Raw genomic sequence first — 20,652 nt, 5'->3', positions numbered from 1 at the left:
GCACCTCAGACCTGGCTTTCCTGCTTCTGCCATGGCCTCATCAGTTTCCTGGGTTTCTTGCTGCTGCTGATCACCTTCCCCATTTCTGGCTGGTTCACCCTGAAGGCAAGGCTAACTGGGACAGCCCCAGGGTGGTTGGGCAATACTGAGAGCCTTGGCATTGATGGATGAATTTTTCATCCTCTGTCTCCTTCCCTTAAGTATTATCACACTTCTTTGAAATGGGCTGGGCCAGGATTGTTCATTCCCATCTTTCAATTGAGGAAATTGAGGCTCAGACTTACCAAAGTCATACAGGAACCAAACTCCCAAGTCCAAATATCTCTGGACAGATATTTTTGTCAAATCTTCCCGCCTTAGGTTAGGCTAAATTAGAAATGGAAAACACTAAAGTTGGCCCAGCAGATACTGAATGAAAGGAATTGAGGCCTTGTTTCCATAGAAGGTGGTGCAGATGGGAAAAGGATGAATTACAGTTGAGGGTCACACCTGAAGGTGGCAGCGAAGTGGAAGCCAGGCAGGCTTTGCCCTTTGTGCAGCCCTAGACCATGGTCAATGTTCCTAGAAAGCCTTTGGGTTTGGTGTGGTCTAGAAGGAAGTCCTTAGAAAGTCCTAAATCCTAGTCCTAAAACTGCCACTGAAACAAATACTGTGACCTTGGGCAAGTCACTGTGCATCTCTGAGTCTTTGTTTCTCAATTTGGATGTATTTACTTCTTTGAAAATTCAGCACCTGAAGCTGGCAAAGTCCTTTGTTTGGGGTTGCTGGTAGAGCAGCCCAGAATTTGACCCTAACTAATTCAAGGGCAGACGGTTTTCTGATTTAAGTCACATCTAGCTTTAGACCACAGATATGAAAAGTTTCTCTGAGGCCCGGCCGGGCGTGGCTCAGCGGTTGGGCGTCGACCTAGGATCCAGGCGATCGGGGTTCGGTTCCCGGTCAGGGCACATGCCCGGGCTGTGGGCTCGATCAATGACTCTCTCATCATTGATGCTTCTATCTCTCTCTCTCCCTCTCCTTTCCTCTCTCTGAAATCAATAAAGATATATTTAAAAAAAAAAAAAAAAAGTTTCTCTGAGGATCAAGTCAATACAGTGTGGTAGTTGAGAGCATGGCCTCTGGAGTTATTCAGAACTGCATTCAGATTTTGCCTATTTCACTTAGGGACTGTGTGATTCTTGAGCAAGTCACTTAACCCCTTGGAGCCTTGGTTTTCTCATGTGACAACAGAGTTTAAGGATACCTGACACTGCCCAGGGCAAGGGGGAGAGTGGTGAGGGAGGGCCCTGGGCTACCAGCCTGGGCTCACCAGACTCACCCCTTCCTTTGCCATTGTGAACAGATTGTGCCCGCCTATGAGCAGATGATAGTGTTTCCACTGGGCTGGATTCTTTCCCCTCAAGGGCCTGGCATGGTTCTGCTCGTGCTCTTCATTGGCTCCTTTAAGAGGGTGGATCTGAGGACACGAGCTTTCAGTGTCGCTCCCTGCAAAGTGAGGGGCTTCTCAGCTCTCCTGGACAGAGGGAGTGGGTGCTTGTGCAGAGTTTATCCTGGGTGCCAGTACCTTGGCCTGTAAGTAGCCATCGGGGCAGGGGGAGGGGAGTAGGGAGGAGACCAGAAAATCAAGGCTGAAGGTTGGGAGCCCATCCTTGCTCCAAATACCTAACCCCATGTACTTGGGGACACCATTTTGTCCATGAGGTTCTAGTGACCAGGTGGGTGGATCAAGCCAGGTGGTCTCAGTGGGTCTGACCTCCCTGCAGCTTCAGCCCTTGAGTGTCACCTCTTTCATGGCCTCCTCCAACAGTTGGCCTCTAAGGATTGGGCTGTGCTGTCCTTGGGAGCAATGTCCAGTTTTGCATCAGGAACCCAGTATTGTCAGTGATGACTGTGAAGGACCTAAACACAGCCACATGCATGACAGCCCAGAATGCCATGACTAAATCCCTGCTCAAAAGGCCTCTGTGGGATATCCAGATGGAGAAGCTCAAATCAGTGACCAGCTCCTGGTAGACAGCTCTTCACAGGGCAGAGTTCGATGGCTGGCACCTGGGCCTGCAGGACACTTTGAGTAAAGCAACAGATCACTCTGGGTCTCAGTCTACCATGTGCCTGAAGAGTGTGACAACCTTTGAAGAACCAGTGGTGTGGGTACCACTATGAGTTGAGGAATGGAAGATGGTCACAGATCATAGCAATCTGGAGGAAACCAGTCCCTGAGAAGTGAAGGGGCTCTGACAGGGCCGTGGCTTTGTTATAGGCACCCCTCACGGACACCAGAGAGGTGTTATCGGACAGCCCCCTGAGTCAGCAGGAGAGAGCTGTGCCCAACCTTGATCCTTGTCTTATCATATAAATGAATTTATATGCAAGACCTTGATTGCATTGTGAAAAAGCCAATTTATTAAAGCATTTAAAGAACGCACCTTTATTAAAGAAGCAAGGCCATCAAATCTATGCATCTGGCTTATGAGGTACAGATGGGCTCTGAGCTAATCTGAAGAGCCAGTTGGGTTGGGATCTGAGACATTATATGCCCCCCTGTCTATAGGTCTCAAAATTCCTCTGCTGAATATTTTGGTACAGATTAATTTGTACTTTTTTACTTTGTTGTGGCCTTCCCAGAATTCATGAAAGGCACCTGGCAATTTTATCTTGCCAAGCTTTGAGACTGCTGGTTTTTCTGCTTAGGGAGTAAAACTGCCCTTTTTTCTTTCCCCTTCCCCCATCCTTTCCTGCATTCTCTTGTTAGGGAGGCTTTTAACCTTTTGCTCTGAAGTATCCTTGGCTGGGGAAGATAATGGCTTGTTATTTACAAGCAGGCTGCAACTTGCACACACTTTTTGGCACTGTTTTAACTTTCCTTTCTCAGTTTCTCCATTCCACTTGCCCCAGGATTTTCCTAGCTCCTCTCTGTACTGTTACAGCTTGATGGGAATTCTTGGTGTCTGCCTCTGATTGCTGAGGCTTTGTCCTTCACTACTTGGTTGGCATTGGCATGACAACACTGGGCCTCAGGGGCCCTCAGTGGACCTGAGGCAGGCAGGTGGATGAAGGGAGCAGGGGCTGCCTGGCCCAGTCACCTTCTGGGGAGTTCTGTGCTCCACAGTGCTGCATGTGCACTTCTGTGTTTTGTGCTCTAAGTTCTCACAGAAGAAAGAGAAACAAAGACATATGGACCTTTTTCCTGCTTCTCCATGTGTGAGCAATTATCTACACTGGAATTCACCTCAAATCCTGTGACAAGATAGGGTAAAAATGAATACACAGGTGGCAGTGTGTCCCCTGCTCCCATATCCTAACCTGGAAATGCAGGTGAAGTTGTCCCTCATTCCTCTCAACTCTTCTTTCCCCAGGGAACTGGGGTGGGTGGAAAGGAAGGAGTAGTGGGGCATTGCCAGTCCTGGAGGTCCCAGTTCTTTCAGAAAGTAAATCAACCAACTGGGTGAAATTCCCAAGAAACCACTACTTGTAACAGCAGCAGTGCCTCTCACAAGCAGAGCATTTTATAGTATACAAAGTCCTTTTGCCCACCCCAGTGTATCTCAGATTTATATTTTGCTGCAAGAGGGCTGGTATCATTGTTTTATTTTGGAGGGAGGAAACTAAACCTCAGAAACTATTTTCCATGCCTCTGAGAGCCACGGTCAAGGGCAGAACTGAACCAGAGCTAGATCAACTGCTCCCCCCACTTCCCAACCCAGAGCTCAATCTTAAATTTTTTTTTATTGTTTTCCAATTATAGTTGATGTTCAATATTATATTAGTTTCAGGTGTACAGCATAGTGGTTAAACATTTATATAACTTACAAAGTGATCCCCCCAATAGGTCTAGTGCCCACCTGGTACCATACATAGTTATCACAATATTATTGACTATATTCCCTATGCTGTACTTTACATGCCTCATGACTATTTTATAACTGCCAATTTGTACTTCCTAATCCCTTCACCTTTTTCACCCAGCCCCCCCAACCTTCTTCCCATCTGGAAACCATCAGTTTGTTCTCTGTATCTATGAGTCTATTTCTGTTTTGTTGATTCCATTCATTTCATGTTTCAGATTCCACATATCAATGAAATCACATGGTATTTGTCTTTCTCTGTCTGACTTACTTCACTTAGCATAATACCCTCTTAGTTCATCCATGTTGTCTCAAATGGTAAGATTTCATTCTTTTTTATGGCCAAGTAATATTCCATTGTATGTATGTAGCACTTCATTATCTACTTGTCTGTTGATGGATACTTAAGATGCTTCCATATTGTGGCTATTGTAAATAATGCAGCAATGAATATAGAGATGTACTGTATATAAAAGTTTGAATTAGAGTTTTGGATTTCTTTGGATAAATACCCAGAAGTGGGATTGCTGAGTTATAGAGTAGTCCTATTTTTCATTTTTTGAGGAACTTCCATACTGTTTTCCATACTGACTGTATTAGATAGGACAAGGGTCTCAAGGTTTGGTTGTTTCTTACTAAATGCCATTCTTGCTAAGTGTTAAAATGTAGCCGTAAACAGAATGAGCTTGGCAGGAACCTGACTGGATTAAGACAGAGTTTTGGATGTGAATCCTCTCTCATTTTCTTGCTGCAAGTAAATAAAACTACCTTAGGACAATCAATACCCACCAAGTGGTGAACCCCTAAAGTTAGGTAACAGCTGCATTCCCAGCAACACATCCTCACCAACACTTATTTGTTGATTTATTGATGATAGCCATTCTGACAGGTGTGAGGTGATATCTTATTGTGGTTTTAATTTGCATTTCTCTGATGATTAGTGACTTTGAGCATCTTTTCATATGTCTACTTGTTACTGGAAAACCCCAGTTGGGTTCCGGCTGCCTATTGCTGTGTCTAATTCAACAGAGGCAGGGTTGAATCATATAAGGCATTTATTGAGAAGGCTAGCCAACCAAGAAGACAGGAAGCATGCGAGCATCCAAAACCTGTCTTGCAGCATGGTGGAAGGGTTGGGATTATAAAGTTGAGGCTGGGAACAGAATGCAGCTATGTGCAGTCCTGGAGGTCCACAGACGTCAGTTATTGTTCTTGACCAATCTGGCGATGCATGGACAAAACAGTATCTGAGTCTTGTTGTCAGCACACATCTCTGACTGTTCTGCGCCTCTAGATTTATGACTTTATTTTTATTGCCCTGTGGGTTTGCATCCAACTATAAACTGATCTGCTGAATTCAAAGGGAACACCAAGGGTGTGGAAAGGACAAACTTGTAATAATATATCATCCATCATACTATGAAATAAGCACAACTAGTTATACAATCAAACTATAAATCATAATATTCAGGCTATCGCATCTCATCATTTCTCCCCTCTGATTATATAAATGATCTGATATCTGTCAGTCTCACTAATCTCTATAACTCGTTCTTAAAGCAATCATATTGTTGTAGTGCCAATATTTTTACTTCTGCCATATGGTGATTACCTCTTCTAGGTCTTATGAATTTACATGCACTAGAAAAAAGAGGCATACACTGAATACAGCAACAAGATATTAGACAAATTACAATAAAGAACAAAAAAATGAGGAAGGCTTCCTTTATGCCAGCCCAGCTGGGTAACCAAAAAGTAAGAGCAGTAAATTCCTTGGTAAAGAAGCCTTCCCTTTGGGTGACTTTGGAGAGTGTCTCACTTTTTGTAGTTTGTGCTCAATGAGTTCTGAGTTGTCTGTTAAGTTAAAGCAGCACATACCTTTGAAGTCCTCACACCCGTGATTATGTCTCAATAATAAATAATCTATGGCAGCACGGTTCTCTAATACAGCCTCCCTTACTTACCCTAATTCCTGACCCATGGCTGCTATAGCTTGAGAAGTGGAGTTAGAGGCCTTTACCATAATATAAGCAAGATTGGTTACTTCAGCATTTAGCAATCCTACCATTACTGGCTTGACAAATATGGTTGTAGAAATATATTCAGCTTGGCTAAACAAATGTACTTTACTATCACAGTTTTCATTTAGTGTGAGCTCATGGCGCACTCACTGAGCATGAGGCTTCTATGGCAACATTACAGTAAGTATCCAATTGTGTAAGGGCCTCCAGCACTATTCATAGGTACATAAGAATATACTGTTAAACCATAGAGCAAGAAATGACCAGGGGAAGGCGAACATGCCAATTTCCCTAAGATATAGAGGAATTTTCTTTTGAACAGTTCAATTGCTGTTGATTTTTCAAAGACAGACAATTTTCTGGACATCCTGTAAAATATATACACTCTCCTATGGAAGGCATCCCTGCTACTTTAATAGAAAACGTAGTATGATCCCTTTCAACAGTAACAGGGCCATCATAAATAATTCTTTTCAGTATATTTTAAAACAGAGTATAATTCCTTAAAGTCTCTAGAGGGGTTCCAACACCTACTAGGCACCTGAGGCTTTCTACCCTGATGACCTTCTGTACCTGGCCCCTTGTCCTTGCTCTGCTCATGCCTGTCTAACTGCCTGCCACATCCCCCTCAAGGATCTTGGCTCTGAAATATTTCAGAGAAGAGGGGCACAGAGTATCTTCTTACAGCTACTTCCTGCTGAAAGGGGGTGACGTTTCTCTTCAGAGCCTAGAGACCCTTGCTTTCTGTCAGAGGGACAATGAGGCCTGGGCACAAAAGGATGTGGCTGTGGTATCTAGAGGTGGTTTTCCCTGAGTATGAGTAGGGCTTGTAACCTGGTGGAGACAAACTGTGTGTGTGTTATAAATTTTAGTAGTATTGGGGCAAAGCTAGAACAATAAGAGTGACAAATGGTCTGGTGGAAGGAAAAACAACACAACACAAAACAAAACAAAACAAAATTTCAGTTCTAATATTTCCCTATTGAAACAATTTTCCCCCCTAAAATCACCCTAATTTTATTAAAGATCCAAATTAAGACCAATCTCTTTACTGTACTATTCAGTTTCAATTTGGCCTTATTGTTTCTATGAACCCGTTAAGAAAAGCACTTGACTATATATAGGTTTTTAAAAATCTGATTTGCTAGAATCTCATGGTTGAGCTTTAATTAGCCCCTCAAGGCAAAAAAGCTGAACTACCTAGTTGCCATCAGGCTTGCCTGCAATACCTGTAGACTTGGGTGAATTCCTCAAGTTCTTGAGATCCCCAAAATGTCTTGAAGTTCTTTCCTTGCCATCTCCCAGGAAAGCAACCTTCTTCTTTTACCTGGAAAGACTGCCATGAACCCTATGACCAAGCAAGTTACCAGACTATTTCTCTAAGGTGCTCTTATTTGCTTCAAAGTTCAGTCTTCATTTTCTTGAGGCTTTCTGGTGACATCCAGAGTTCAGGCATGTCTCTCTCAGACAAGACATTCCAGTCCAAGTCTTGGTTAATAAAACTACAATTGGAAACTGGTTTTATTGAGTTTATGCATAGAAACATATTGCCAAAATTTACTCATTAAGAATTGCCAAATTCTGGAGGGATCAGGTAGGGAGAAAAAAATAATTTACCTAATTGCTTTAAGAAAAGAAATATGTTTCCTTATGTCTGAAAAACCGGAAGATTAGAAATCAGAAATGCTTTTAACAAAAGTTATAAAAACTATAATTATTTTATAATTATTTCTCCTGATTTTTCTTGCCAATACTTCTATAAATCTGGATACTCAATAGAGTTCTAACAATTCTCATCTAGTTCAAAGAGGATAATCTGAAAATTTATTCTCAGAGATATGTAATTTAAAATAAGTCAGAGACCTTTCTATGGATCCCTCAGAAGAGGTGCCATTTCTGCAAATGCATTACAACAAAACAGCAATTTCTATATATAAGAAGAAATTTAAAATGACAAGATTATGGAGAGTGCATTGGTGTTGACCAGAAAATTCCAGACTGGTTGATTAACATTGTTTCTGGGAGGGAAGATGGTGGCACTCTGACAAGAAGCAGAGCACCCTTGCTCCCAGCCATGGACTGCATTTACAGTTAAAATACTGCATAACCAGCTTGGAAAAACAAGAGAAATATACCTGAGTGGACATATTTTAAGTAAGGAACACTGAAGAAACACCATAGAGTCTGATAAGAGAGGGGGTGCATAGAAAGGGGGAGTCCCCCCTGAAGCCAGTGCTGGGCTGTGAGGCCCAAAGGTTAGAGGCTGCAAAGCTCCTTCCCCTTGGGAGTGTGGACTGGCATCCAAAAGCTGGGATCTCAAACCCAGAGCAGAGGAGAAGGAAAGGAGAGCCTGTGCACAGCAGGCAGAGGGAGCCAGAGGAACAGTGTGCTTGTGAGGAGGGGATAGCACCTTCTCAGTGGAAGAATAGGCCTAATTACAGCAGCCAGGACAGGAGACTTTCATCCTGGGTGCTGACCACAGGAAAGGCTGTCCCTCAGGATGTGGCTTCTGAATAGAAAGGGGCCCAAGGACTGCACTCAGCAGCCACCTACAGGGACCCTCTGCTTTCCTGTAAGGCATTATGTAGAACCCCGAAAGCATTTGAACTGTGAGGTGAGAGGAAGGGGAAGAGATCCCTCCTGCTTCCAGGGAGAGGACCAGAGCTGCCAGCAGGGTGGATTGGGACTCCAGCCTCCAGAGCTGCCAGTGGGGTGAATCAGAGATTTTGGACCTGCCCTGAAGGAAGCAGGGATAGTGTGCAAGTAGCTGCTCCAGCTTTACTGAGATCAGCTGTGCAGGGGACCTGTGTGGGGCTGAGTTTGTGACCCCTTCTGCTTGGTTCTGGGGGGGCGGGGCTCGCAGGGCAGGTTCTCTTACTGTTGCTTTGTGTGTTTTTGAGCTTTTGGTTGCTGAAAAGGTGTCCACCTTCCTGGCTTGCATTGGGGAGACAGATCAGCAAAAGCTGGGATTTGCATCTGCATTGTGGAGAGTTTGAACTAAATGCTCTGTGAGATCACCAAAGTAGACCTGGGTAAGGTAGGGCAGAGCACCGCCTACCACTCCCACAGGGTAGGAGCACCACCCCCAATAGGAAGGGGGCTGGTTCAGCTCACTGAGGCCCCAGATATTCCCTGCAGGGGACAGTCCTGAGGGGGAAGGGAGAACAGCTCACAGGACAACAGGAGAAGAGTAAGACTCTCAGGGACTATTGTTTGGGAACTGGAGGAAAAGCTTAAAACCCCTTCTAGGGACTGGGCAGGAAGTGTGCTCACTGGAGCCTATTTTGATCAAACCCATTAAGCCCAGGCTGCTGAAATTGCCCATACAGAAAAGGCAACAGACTTAATTCAATCTCAACCTGCAGCAGGCCACTGTATGGGGAAACTGGAGGATAGGGTAGAGACTGAAGAGTTGGCTTTGAAGTGGAGACTAACTTCCCCACAGGGAGTGCCTGACAGCAAAACCTCTAAGTAAGGGGAGCAATATTCTGAGCTACACTAGCCAGCCTGTACCCTAAAGTCTCTTCAGAAACTCTGGAGAAAGACCAGGCAACCACAAGGGGGAGGCAAAATAGTTGACAGGAGGAGGTGGTCCACAGAGAGCTGCAGACCAGCCAACTACCTAAGGACACCAGAACCAAACCTAGAGAGCTCCTGACACTGGTTGACACACAAGTACCTCCCAGGCCACCTGAAATCAGCATACAAAAGAGTGAGCCTCAGACACATAATCAGCCCAGAAAAAACTCACTTGATTGACTCTTCTATTTTTTTAGAAAAAAAGAGAAAAAAGAAAAAAATTTTCTTTTTAAAATTTTAAACTGTTTTTAATTTTTAAATTAATTTTGTTCAAATTTCTTTTGTCTTGCTTTGCTTGCTTTTTTGATTTGTTTTTTTGTTCTATTATCAAGATTTTCTTGATATTCTGTACTTACTTGCTGGGATATTATCATTATAACCAATGAGTTTATTCCTTTTCTCTATTGTTTCTCCCATATCTCTTATTGGACTCCTTCCCTGCCCTACCTCTCTCTCTTCTTGTTTCATTAGCATGACTTTGTTTTCTTTTAATCCCCTATTATTCTCTGTCTTTTGTCTTTTTGTTTGTTTATTTGTGTTTGTCTATTTTATTTTTATTTTTAATTTTTCAATCATTTTCCTGTTCCTACCATCTACCCTTAATTTTTTCCTTGCTCTTGTTCCCTTTCAAATCTTTTCTCTGCCCTTTTTTTTTTTTAAATCTCCCAGTAGCTTATCTATTTTTTACTTTTTATCTTATTTTATTATTTTTATATTTTACTATTAGCAATAATCTCCCCCCCCCCCCTCTTTGGCTTTGGCATTTGTGTTCTTGCTTCACTCTCCCAATTCTACTTTCTCTTGAGTTGTTTTCATTGTGATTGTCAGGATATTTTGTAAGTTCCTGCTTGTTTCTTGGCAGTTTAGTTATGTTTTGTTTTGCCCTGTGAGCACCTGTACAAAAGCCCACACACGTGGTTGTGGCTGAGCCTCACAGTTAGCCAACCTGAGAGGAGGATCCTCCCATGAATGGGTCAACAACTAGCTAGGCCCAATCACAAAGAGGAGGCCAAAGAACCCACAAAAGGGACACCTGTAAAAGGGACATGCCTAGAGAATATAGCTCAGAAGTATAAGGACAATGCACCTATGGGCACCACTAGACATACACTACAAAATCCTACTCCACAAGACTGGGGACAGCAAATATATCTCATATAGATACAAACACTGAGTCACTAAAATGGGGAGACAAAGAAATAACCCCCAAACTAAAGAAAAGGAAAAATCACCAGAAAATGACCTTGATGAGATGGAGTTAAGGAAGTAATCAGATATAGAGTTCAGAGTAACGGTTATAAAGATGCGCAAGGAAATTAATGAGAACCACAAGACACTTAATAGGAAGGTCCAGGAACTTGGTGAAAGCTTCATCAGCATGAAAAAAAAAGATATAGCTATGATAAATAAGAACCAGGCAGAAATGAAAAATACTATATCTGATATCAAGAACACGCTGGAAGGTATTGGAAGCTGGCTCAAAGAAGCAGAGGATAGAATTAGTGACGTAGAAGATAAGGTAGGAAAAACTACTCAATCAGAGCAGCAAAAAGAAAAAACACTTAAAAGCCTGAGGATAGTTTAAGGGAACTTTGGGACAACATGAAGAGACACAACATTCACAACATAGGGGTTCCAGAGGGGGAGGAAAGTCGTCAAGGGATAGAGAACTTGATGGAAGAAATAATGACAGATAATTTCCCTAACCTGGTGAAGGAGAAAGACAGACAAGTTCAGGAAGCACAGAGTATTCCAAAAAATAAGAACCCAAAGAGGCCCACTCCAAGACATAGCATAATTAAAATGGCAAATGTTAAGAACAAAGAGAAATCATAAAGGGATGCAAGAGAGAGACAGGTAGTGACCTACAAGGAAGCCCCTATAAGGCTGACAGCAGATTTCTCAACAGAAACACTTCAGGCCAGAAGAGATTGGCATGAAGTTCTTAGAGTAATGAAAAGCAAGAACCTGCAACCAAGACTGCTTTATCCAGCAAGGCTACGATTTAAAATTGAAGGTGAGGAAGCTGGCCACGTGAAACACAGGCGGGCTGCACTTTTGCCATCTTCTCCCCAGTTACTTGGCCTTTTCAAAAACAGTACTCTCAGAGAAACAAGGTGGCAGCGTAGGTAACAGCTGCACCTGCCACCTCCCACAACCACATCAAAATTACAACTAAAATACAGAACAACCAAAACTCAGAACCTCCTGAAATCTGGCTGAACAGAAGCCCTATAACCAGGGAACTGAAGAAGCACCAAAACTGGTAGGAGGGGTGGAGACGTGGGCAGATCTGGACTGAATCTGAGACGCACCGTGGGCCCACACCAGGTGCCATGCTTTAAACCCAGGAGGGATATCTCTGGGGTGGAGATTTCCCAGAGGATTGAGGGGTCCCAGTCCCACATCAGGCCCCCAGCCCAGGGTTCCAGGGCCAGGAAGAGACGTCCCCACAACTCCGGGCTGTGAAACCAGCGGGGACTGTGGCTAAGGGTCAAGGAGGCTGCAGGAGTCCCAGGCTTTCCTCTTAAAGGACTGGGGCACGAATTCACTCAGATGCACTCCCTCTGAGCCCCAGCACCAGGCAGCAGCTTGAAAGGAACTTGGGACATTTGGGGAGGAAACTAACCTGCCTGAAATTGGGGCGAGAGGTGGAGAGGTGGCTTTCTCCCAGGCAGAAGAGCTGGCAGAGGCCATTGCTCCTTTAGCAAGTCCTCCCCACACGCAGCTGGCAGGCAGGCACCATATTTGAATCCCCAGCAAGTGAGTCACACCTTCCGCCCCGCCTTGTGATTCTTGGAGGCCCCGCCCCTCCCTCCCTGCAAGCTCATCCAAGCCATTTCCAGTGGCTTTTCTATGCAAGTGGCCTCTCAAGCCTCATGCTTAGGACTTTCCTAAAATCTCTCAAACAAGCAGTAGCGGGCCCCACACAGCTTCATAAGTGGCCCTAGGCCTAACACTAGTGGCAGCCTGCATTGGCTCATAGCTAGGCCTCTCCGGGACACTGCCAAACCCAGCACAAGTAGCAGCCAACTATGGTTTGCTGGGTAGCTCATGCTGGGTGGCCCTGGGCAAGGCACTGGCACAGGCTGACTTTGCACCTCCCAGGAGGTCCCAGAGATAGTGCACCTGGTGGTCAGAGTCGACCACGCTGGATTACAACCCTACCACAGCCACAAGTGACACACTCAAGGGGCACACTTGGTGAACACCAAAGCTCCACTGAAGTAAATCCTGCTCCATAGGGGTGTCTCTAGCACAACAGCTCTTTGGCTATAGCAGCAGCTGGTCCTCACAGCTGATTGTCCTGGGGGCCAATTCCTCCCAGGGACTCCAATAGCAACCAAGGCTCAACTACAACAGAACAGTGCACACAGACCACACTAGGGGAGACCTTCTAGGGGAGCACCTAGAAGGCCCAACTCAGGTGACTGAAGAGGCTGAGCCAGTGGACCCTACAGGACACCTACTACACAAAGCCACTCTACAAATTCCAGGAGAATTACGTAGCAGTTCTACCTAATACATAGAAACAAACACCTGGAAGCAGCCAAAATGTGGAGGCAAAGAAACATGTAACAAAGGAAAGAACAGAAGAAGTCTCTAGAAGATGAACCAAATGAAATAGATCCAAGCAAGCTAACAGATACAGAGTTCAGAATTTTGTTTATAAGGATGTTTAAGTAGACTATTAGGGAAATAACTGAGAAAATTGATAACATAATAAAGTACAAATTTGAAATGAAGACTACAGGAAATGAAATGAAGAATAATTTACATGGAATCAACAGTAGAGTTGAGGATGCTGAGAATCAAATCAACAATTTGGAACATGAGGAAACAAAAAACACCCAACCAGAAGAGCAAAAGGAAAAAAGAATCCAGAAATATGAAAATAGTATAAGGAGTCTCTGGGACAACTTCAAGAGGCCCAACATTCGTATTTTGGGGTGCCAGAAGAGGAAGAAACAGACCAAGATATTGAAAACCTATTTGAAAAAGTAATTACAGAAAACTTCCCCTACCTGGGGAAAGAAAGTGACTAACAAGTCCAGGAAGCACAGGGGGTCCCAAACAAGAGGAACCCAAAGAAGCCTACAGCAAGACACATCATAATTAAAATGCCAAAGGTTAAAGACAAAGAGAATCTTAAAAGCAGCAAGAGAAAAGCAGTTAGTTACCTACAAGGAAGAACCCATACGACGGTCAGCTGATTTCTCAACAGAAACTTTGCAGGCCAGAAGGGAGTGGCAAGAAATATTCAAAGTGATGAAAACCATGGAACTACAACCAAGATTGCTTTACCCAGCAAAGCTATCATTTAGAATTGAAGGTCAAATAAAGAGCTTCACAGATAAGAAAAAGGTAAAGAAGTTCATCACCACCAGACCAGCACTACAGGAAAGTTGAAGGGTCTTCTTTAAGAAGAAGCTAATGAACAAAAGAATCTGACAAACTAAATAGATCCAAAGTCATTGACACAGGCAACAGGTGATCATATTTCAGAGGAAAGAGAGAAGGGGGGTGGAGGGTGGGAAGAGATTAACCAAAGAAGTTATATGCATGTATGCATAACCCATGGACACAGTCAATAATGGGGTGAAGGCCTGGGGAGGAGGTGGGAGCAAAGTGGTGGGGTTAAATTGGTGGGAAAATGGGATACCTGTAATACTCTCAACAAAAATAAAATAAAATAATAAAATAAAATAAAATAAAATATAAAATAATAAAATAAAATATAAAATATAAAATAAAATTGAAGGTGAAATAAACAGCTTCTCAGACAAAAGAAGGTTAAAGGAGTTCAGTACCACCAAACCAGCATGGCAAGAAATGCAAAAAGGACTGCTCTAAGAAAATGAAGGAATAGTTAGAGGAAGGTACATCAGCATAAAGAGGGAAAATGGCCTTAAATAAGTTTATATCGATAGTAACCTTAAATGTAAACAGAATAAATGGTCCAAGCAAGAGACATAGAGTAGCTGAATGGATAAGAAAACAGGACCCAAATATCTGCTGTCTACAAGAGACAAACCTGAGAGCAAAAGATTCACACAGGCTGAAAGTGAAGGGATGAAAAAAAATATTCCAAGCAAATGGAAATGAAAAAAAAGCTGGAGTAGCAATACATATTTCTGACAAAGTAGACTACAAAATAAAAACCATAACAAAAGACAAAGAAGGTCACTGCATAACACTGAGAGGATTGATCCAACAAGAGGAAATAACCCTTATAAATATAAATGCACCCAATTCAGGAACACCTAAATATATAAAAAATTTCTTGGTGCCCGGCCAGGCATGGCTCAGCGGTTGAGCGTCGACCTAGGACCCAGGTGATCGGGGTTCAATTCCTGGTCAGGGTACATGCCCGGATTTCGGGCTCGATCAATGACTCATCATTGATGTTTGTATCTCTCTCTCTCCCTCTCCTTTCCTCTCTCTGAAATCAATATAGATATATTTTTTTAAAAAATTTCTTGGTAGGCTTTAAGGAGGACATTGACAGCAACACAGTTATAGGGGGGACTTTAACACCCCACTGTCATCATTGGGCAGATCACCAAAACAAAAAATCAACAGGGAAACAGAGACCTTAAGTGACACACTAGTTCTAATGGATTTGACATTTACAAAACATATCATCACAAAGCAGCAAAATACACTCTTCCCAAGTACACATGGAACATTCTCAAAAATAGAGCACGTGTTAGGACACAAAACAAATCTCTACAAGTTCGAGAAGATTGAAATCAGATCAAGCATCTTCTCATATCACAAAGGCATGAAACTAGAAATCAACCACTATAAAAAAACCTCAAAAATGTTCAAACATATGGAAGCTAAATAGCGTGTTATTAAATAAAGCATGGGTTACCAATGAGATCAAGGAAGAAATCAAAAACTTACTGGAAAAATACGAAAATATACAGACAGCAACCCAAAATCTATGGGACACAGCAAAAGCAGTCCTGAGAGGCAAGTTCATAGCATTACAGGCATACCTTAAGAAACAAGAAAGAGCTCTAATAAATAATCTAACAGAACAACTAAATGTATTAGAAAGAGAACAGCAAGAAAAGCCCTGGGGAAGTAGAAGGAAGGAAATAATAAAGATCAGAGCAGAAATTAATGACATAGAAACTAAAAAAAACAACAAAAAAAACCCCAAAAGAATCAATGAAACCAAGAGCTGGTTCTTTGAAAAGATAAATAAGATTAATGCACCTTTAGCGAGACTCATCAAGAAACAAAGAGAGAGGACCTAAATAAATAAAATCAGAAATGAAACAGGAGATATAACAACTGACCCTAAAGAAGTACAAGGGATTATAAGAAAATACTATGAACAACTATATGCCAACAAACTCTACTACCTGGGTGAAATGGACTAATTCTTAGAAACATACAATCTTCAAAGCTGAGTCAGGAAGAATAAAAAAACCTGAATAGACTGATAACAACTAATGAAATTGAAGCAGTAATCAAAAACTCCCAGCAAACAAAAGTCCGGGACCAGAGAGATATACAGGCAAGTTTTAACAAACATTCAACGAGAATTAACACCTGTCCTCTCAAACTATTACAGAAAATTCAAGAGGAGAGAAAACTCTCAAACTTTTTTTATGAGGCCAGCATCATCTTAATCCCCAAACCAGATAAAGACACTACAAAAAAAGAGAATTACAGGGCAATATCCCTGATGAACATAGATGCTAAAATCCTCAACAAAATATTAGCAAACCAGATCCAGCAGTACATTAAAAAGATCATACATCATGATCAAGTGAGATTTATTTCAGGGATGCAAGGCTGGTACAATATTCACAAATCAATAAATGTGGTACACCACATAAACAAAATGAAGAAAAAAACTCACATGATCATATCAATAGATGAAGAAAAAGCATTTGACAAAATCCAGCATCCATTTTTGCTAAAAACTCTCAGCAAAGTGGGGACAGAAGGAGCATAACTCAACATAATAAAGGCCATATATGACAATCTTACAGTCAATATGAATGGAATAAACTAAAATCATTTTCCTTAAAAACAAGAACAAGATAGGGTTGTCCACTTTCACCACGCTTATTTAAGATAGTACTGGAAGTCCTTGCAACAGCCATCAGACAGGAAGAAAACATAGAAGGTATCCAAATTGGAAAGTAGGAAGTAAAACTGTCATTATTTGCAGATGACATGATATAGTACATAGAAAACCCTAAGGACTCCACCAAAGTAGTACTAGATTTCATAAATGATTCGGCAAGGCAGCTGGATACAAAATTAACATCTGAAAATCGACAGCATTTTTATACACCAACAATGAAGTCTCAGAGAGAGAAACTAAAAAGCAATAACATTTACCATTGCAACTAAAAAAATAAGGTACCTAGGAATAAATTTAACCCAGGATGTAAAAGACCTGGACTTGGAAAACTACAGGACACTGAAAAAAGAAATAGAGAAAGATATAAACAAGTGGAAGCATACACCATGCTCATGGATTGGAAGAATTAATATCATTAAAATGTCCATACTACCCAAAGGGATTTATAGATTCATTGCTATTTCTATTAAAATACCAACAGCATATTTCACAGATCTACAACAAATATTCCAAAAATTTATATGGAACCAAAAAAGACCCTGAATAGCTGCAGCCACCTTGAGAAAGAAGAACAGAGTTGGAGGGATCACTTACTGGATATCAAACTATACTACAAAGCCATTGTAATCAAAACAGCCTGGTATTGGTACAACAACAGACATATAGACCAATGGAACAGAACAGAGACCCCAGAAATAGACCCACGCCATTATGGTCAGTTAATATTTGACAAAGGAGGCAAGAGCATACAATGGAGAAAAGACAGCCTCACTCAATAAATGGTGCTAGGAAAATTGGACAGGTACATGCAAAAAAAATGAAACTAGACCACCAACTTTCACCATACACAAAAATAAACTCAAAATGGATAAAAGACTTAAATGTAAGTTGTGAAACTGTAAAAATCCTGGTAGAAAACATAGGCAGTAACGTCACAAACATCCCACGTAGTGGAATTTTTACTGATACATCTCCTAGGGCAAGAGAAACAAAGGAAAAAATAAACAAATGGGACTACATCAAACTAAGAAGCTTCTGCACAGCAAAAGAAAACAGCCTCAAAATACAAAGGAACCCCACGGTCTGGGAAAACATATTTGCCAAGGATGTACCTGATAAGGGGCTAATTTCCAAAGTGTACAAAGAACTCATACTACTCAACAAGAGGAAGACAAACAATTCAATTAAAAAATGGGCAAAGGACCTGAATAGACACTTCTCCAAAGAGGACATACAGATGGCCAAGAGACATATGAGAAAATGCTCAACGTTACTAATCATCAGAGAGATGCAATTAAAACCACAATGAGGTATCACTTCACACCTGTCAGAACATCTACCATCAACAAATCAACAAAGGACATGTGCTGGCGAGGATGTGGAGAAAGGGGAACCCTAGTGCACTGCTGGTGGGAATGCAGACTGGTGCAGCCACTATGGAAAACAGTATGGAGGTTCCTCAAGAAATTAAAAATGGAGCTGCCTTTTGACCCAGTGACCCCACTTCTAGAAATATATCCTAAGAATCCTGAAACACTAATCAGAAAGAATATATGCACCCCTATGTTCATAGCAGCCCAATTTACAATAGCTAAGATCTGGAAACAGCCCAAGTGCCCATCAGTAGATGAGTGGATAAAAAAAGCTGTGGGACATTTACACCATGGAATACTATGCAGCTGTAAAAAAGAAGGATCTCATACCCTTTGGGACAGTATGGAAGGACCTGTAGAATATTATGCTAAGCAAAATAAGCCAGGCAGAGAAAGTGAAACATCATATGATCTCACTTATATGTGGAATCTAAAGACCTTAATAAACTGATGAACAGAAATGATTCAATGACATGGAAGCATGGATCGGACTGACAAATCTCAGAGGGATGGAGGAGGGCAGGTGGGTGGAGGGGAGAGATTTACCAAGGAATTTATATGCATATATCCATAACCCAAGGACAACACAATGGTGTGGTGAAGGATTGGGGAGGGGAGTGGAAGGGGAGGAAGAGCTCAATGGGGAGAAAAAGGGACATCTGTAATATTTTAAACAAAAATAAAAAATAATAATAATAAATTTTTTTAAAAAAATTTAAAAAAAGAATAAAGTCGTAGTCCAGCCAGGCATGGCTCAGCGCATCGACCTAGCATCCAGGAGATTGCAGTTTGATTCCCAATCAGGGCACATGCCTGGGTTGTGGGCTTGATCCCCAGTCATGGTTGTGCAGGAGGCAGTGGATCAATGACAACTCTCTCATCATTGATGTTCCTACCTCTCTCTCTCCCTCTCCCTTCCTCTCCCCAAAATCAAAAAAGATATATTTTTTAAAAAATAAAAAGAATAAAGTCATAAATCCAGAGAACAGAGATGTGTGCTGACCACAAGACTCAGACACTGTTTTGTCCTTGAATCACCAGATTGATCAAGAACAATAAATGACGTCTGTGGACCTCCATGGCTACACATAACTTCATTCTGTCCCCAGCCTCAACTTACCCCATTCCCCTTTATAATCCCATCCCTTCCACCATGCTGTAAGACAGGTTTTGGATGCTCGTATGCTCCCTGTCTTCTTGGTTGGCTAGCCTTCTCAATAAATGCCTTATATGATTCAGCCCTGTCTCTGTTGAATTAGACACAGCGATTGGCAGCCCGAACTTAACTTGGTTTCCTGGTAACATAAATTTGGCGACTCTGCTGGGACTCCCCTCTGAGCCTTAGATAAGTTCCTTCAGGAAGTGCCAACGAACTCTGAGTGGCTCTCTAGATGTGGGGAACTCCATGAAAGCACTTGTAGAAAATAGCAGTTGTCGAGTTATTTAACTTGGGAACTTTCCCTGGTGCCCACAAACTTTCCCAGTCACCTTCAGTGTTCTGGTTGAGCACGTGTTCTGGTCTGAAAGTCCCAGGCACTATAAGCCAGAAGTGGCATATTTAAGGTACCTTCTGTTTCTGGTATTTGTGGGCCTCATTCTGGCTGATTGGTTGACTTATGCTTATGATTCTATGACTAAAGAGAAAATGATCTTTTATTGCAATACTGTTTGGCCCATGTATGTTTTAGAATTTGGTGATTGGTGGCCAGTGGATCTCTTAATATTTTACTACTCTGCAGCTTGAACTATTCTGTCAATGGTTGGGGAAATGGGGGGAGGTGCACTATGTTCAAGCCTTTGTCTCTGCATAATTCTACTGAGAAAGAAAATATGGGAAATAAATATTTTAAACTTCCCAACTATTTTCTCCCAGAAGGACCAGAGCTGCACTCAGGCAGAGGAAGGGGCACTCCCCTTATGGGGGGGGGAGGGTACTTTTTCACTAAAGCTGCTAGAGGCCTGAGAGTTGCTACAGTCCTGGGAACAAGCTGAGGGGCCTATTATCTCCCTTCTCCCCCCCACCAGTTTTCCAGCCTCCTAAAACTTGTCAAGGTCATATTATCCCTGTTACAAGTTTGCAAAGAAAATGCCTTAGGAAATAATAATTGGTTTTAAAATCTCATAAGGTTTTTCAGACATAAAAATTAGATATACCTAAAATAAAGGGTTTTTATAAGGCTTTTGAGTAATAATTTTATATATATAAACAGTTTCCCAAGGTCTTTGGTAACTTAAGACTGGAGTTTTTCTGAGTAAAATAGTAACAATTATTAAATATCTAGGTATTTTGAAATAACATGATACTAAAATATTAATTGGTCTGAGTTTACTTATTTTGGCTTCTTATTACAGAGAATCTAGAGGATAGATTTGAATCTGTAAATAAATATGTGTTGCATTTCATTTGAAATATCTTTTTTAAAAATGTGAATGTATTGCTAACCTGAGGAATATTAATTACTTACTTGTCACATAAAAATTAAGGTTTCTAAGAGTTAAAAATTCTAACTAATTGGAAAGAAATTAAATGGTTTTGGTAAAAGAAGGCATGAGGCATGGAGATGCATTTTGAAGGAAAAAAAGTTACTTGCTCTAAAGCTGGTTACTTCTGAATGGGTAAGAAGTTTTGTGAAAGTTGTAGAAGGGTTGGGACACTGAAGTTTTGCTAGCCTAGGTTTGTATTTAATATCTCTTGTCACTTTGAATGAATAAATACTCTAATG

The 20,652-nt window shown here is 41.8% G+C and overlaps 1 protein-coding gene across 1 annotated transcript in view; it reads left to right on the top strand.

Moving 5' to 3' along the window:
- The window catches only part of STOML1 (stomatin like 1), a gene marked incomplete at its 3' end in the record, with an annotated part of 32,910 nt that continues 12,258 nt past the window's right edge, over positions 1–20,652 (top strand). Inside the window, 5 exon segments of the mRNA XM_081150409.1 lie at positions 1–105; positions 1,343–1,492; positions 1,808–1,844; positions 1,847–1,990; positions 1,993–2,009. Coding sequence (XP_081006535.1) covers positions 1,364–1,492; positions 1,808–1,844; positions 1,847–1,990; positions 1,993–2,009 — 327 coding nt within the window. The 5' untranslated portion in view covers positions 1–105; positions 1,343–1,363.

The sequence above is a fragment of the Miniopterus schreibersii genome (assembly GCF_964146895.1).
Source record: "Miniopterus schreibersii genome assembly, chromosome: 1".
Classification (NCBI taxonomy): Eukaryota; Metazoa; Chordata; class Mammalia; order Chiroptera; family Miniopteridae; genus Miniopterus; species Miniopterus schreibersii.
The sequence above is the reverse complement of the archived record's forward strand: the minus strand, read 5'-3'. Positions and strand labels throughout refer to the sequence as shown.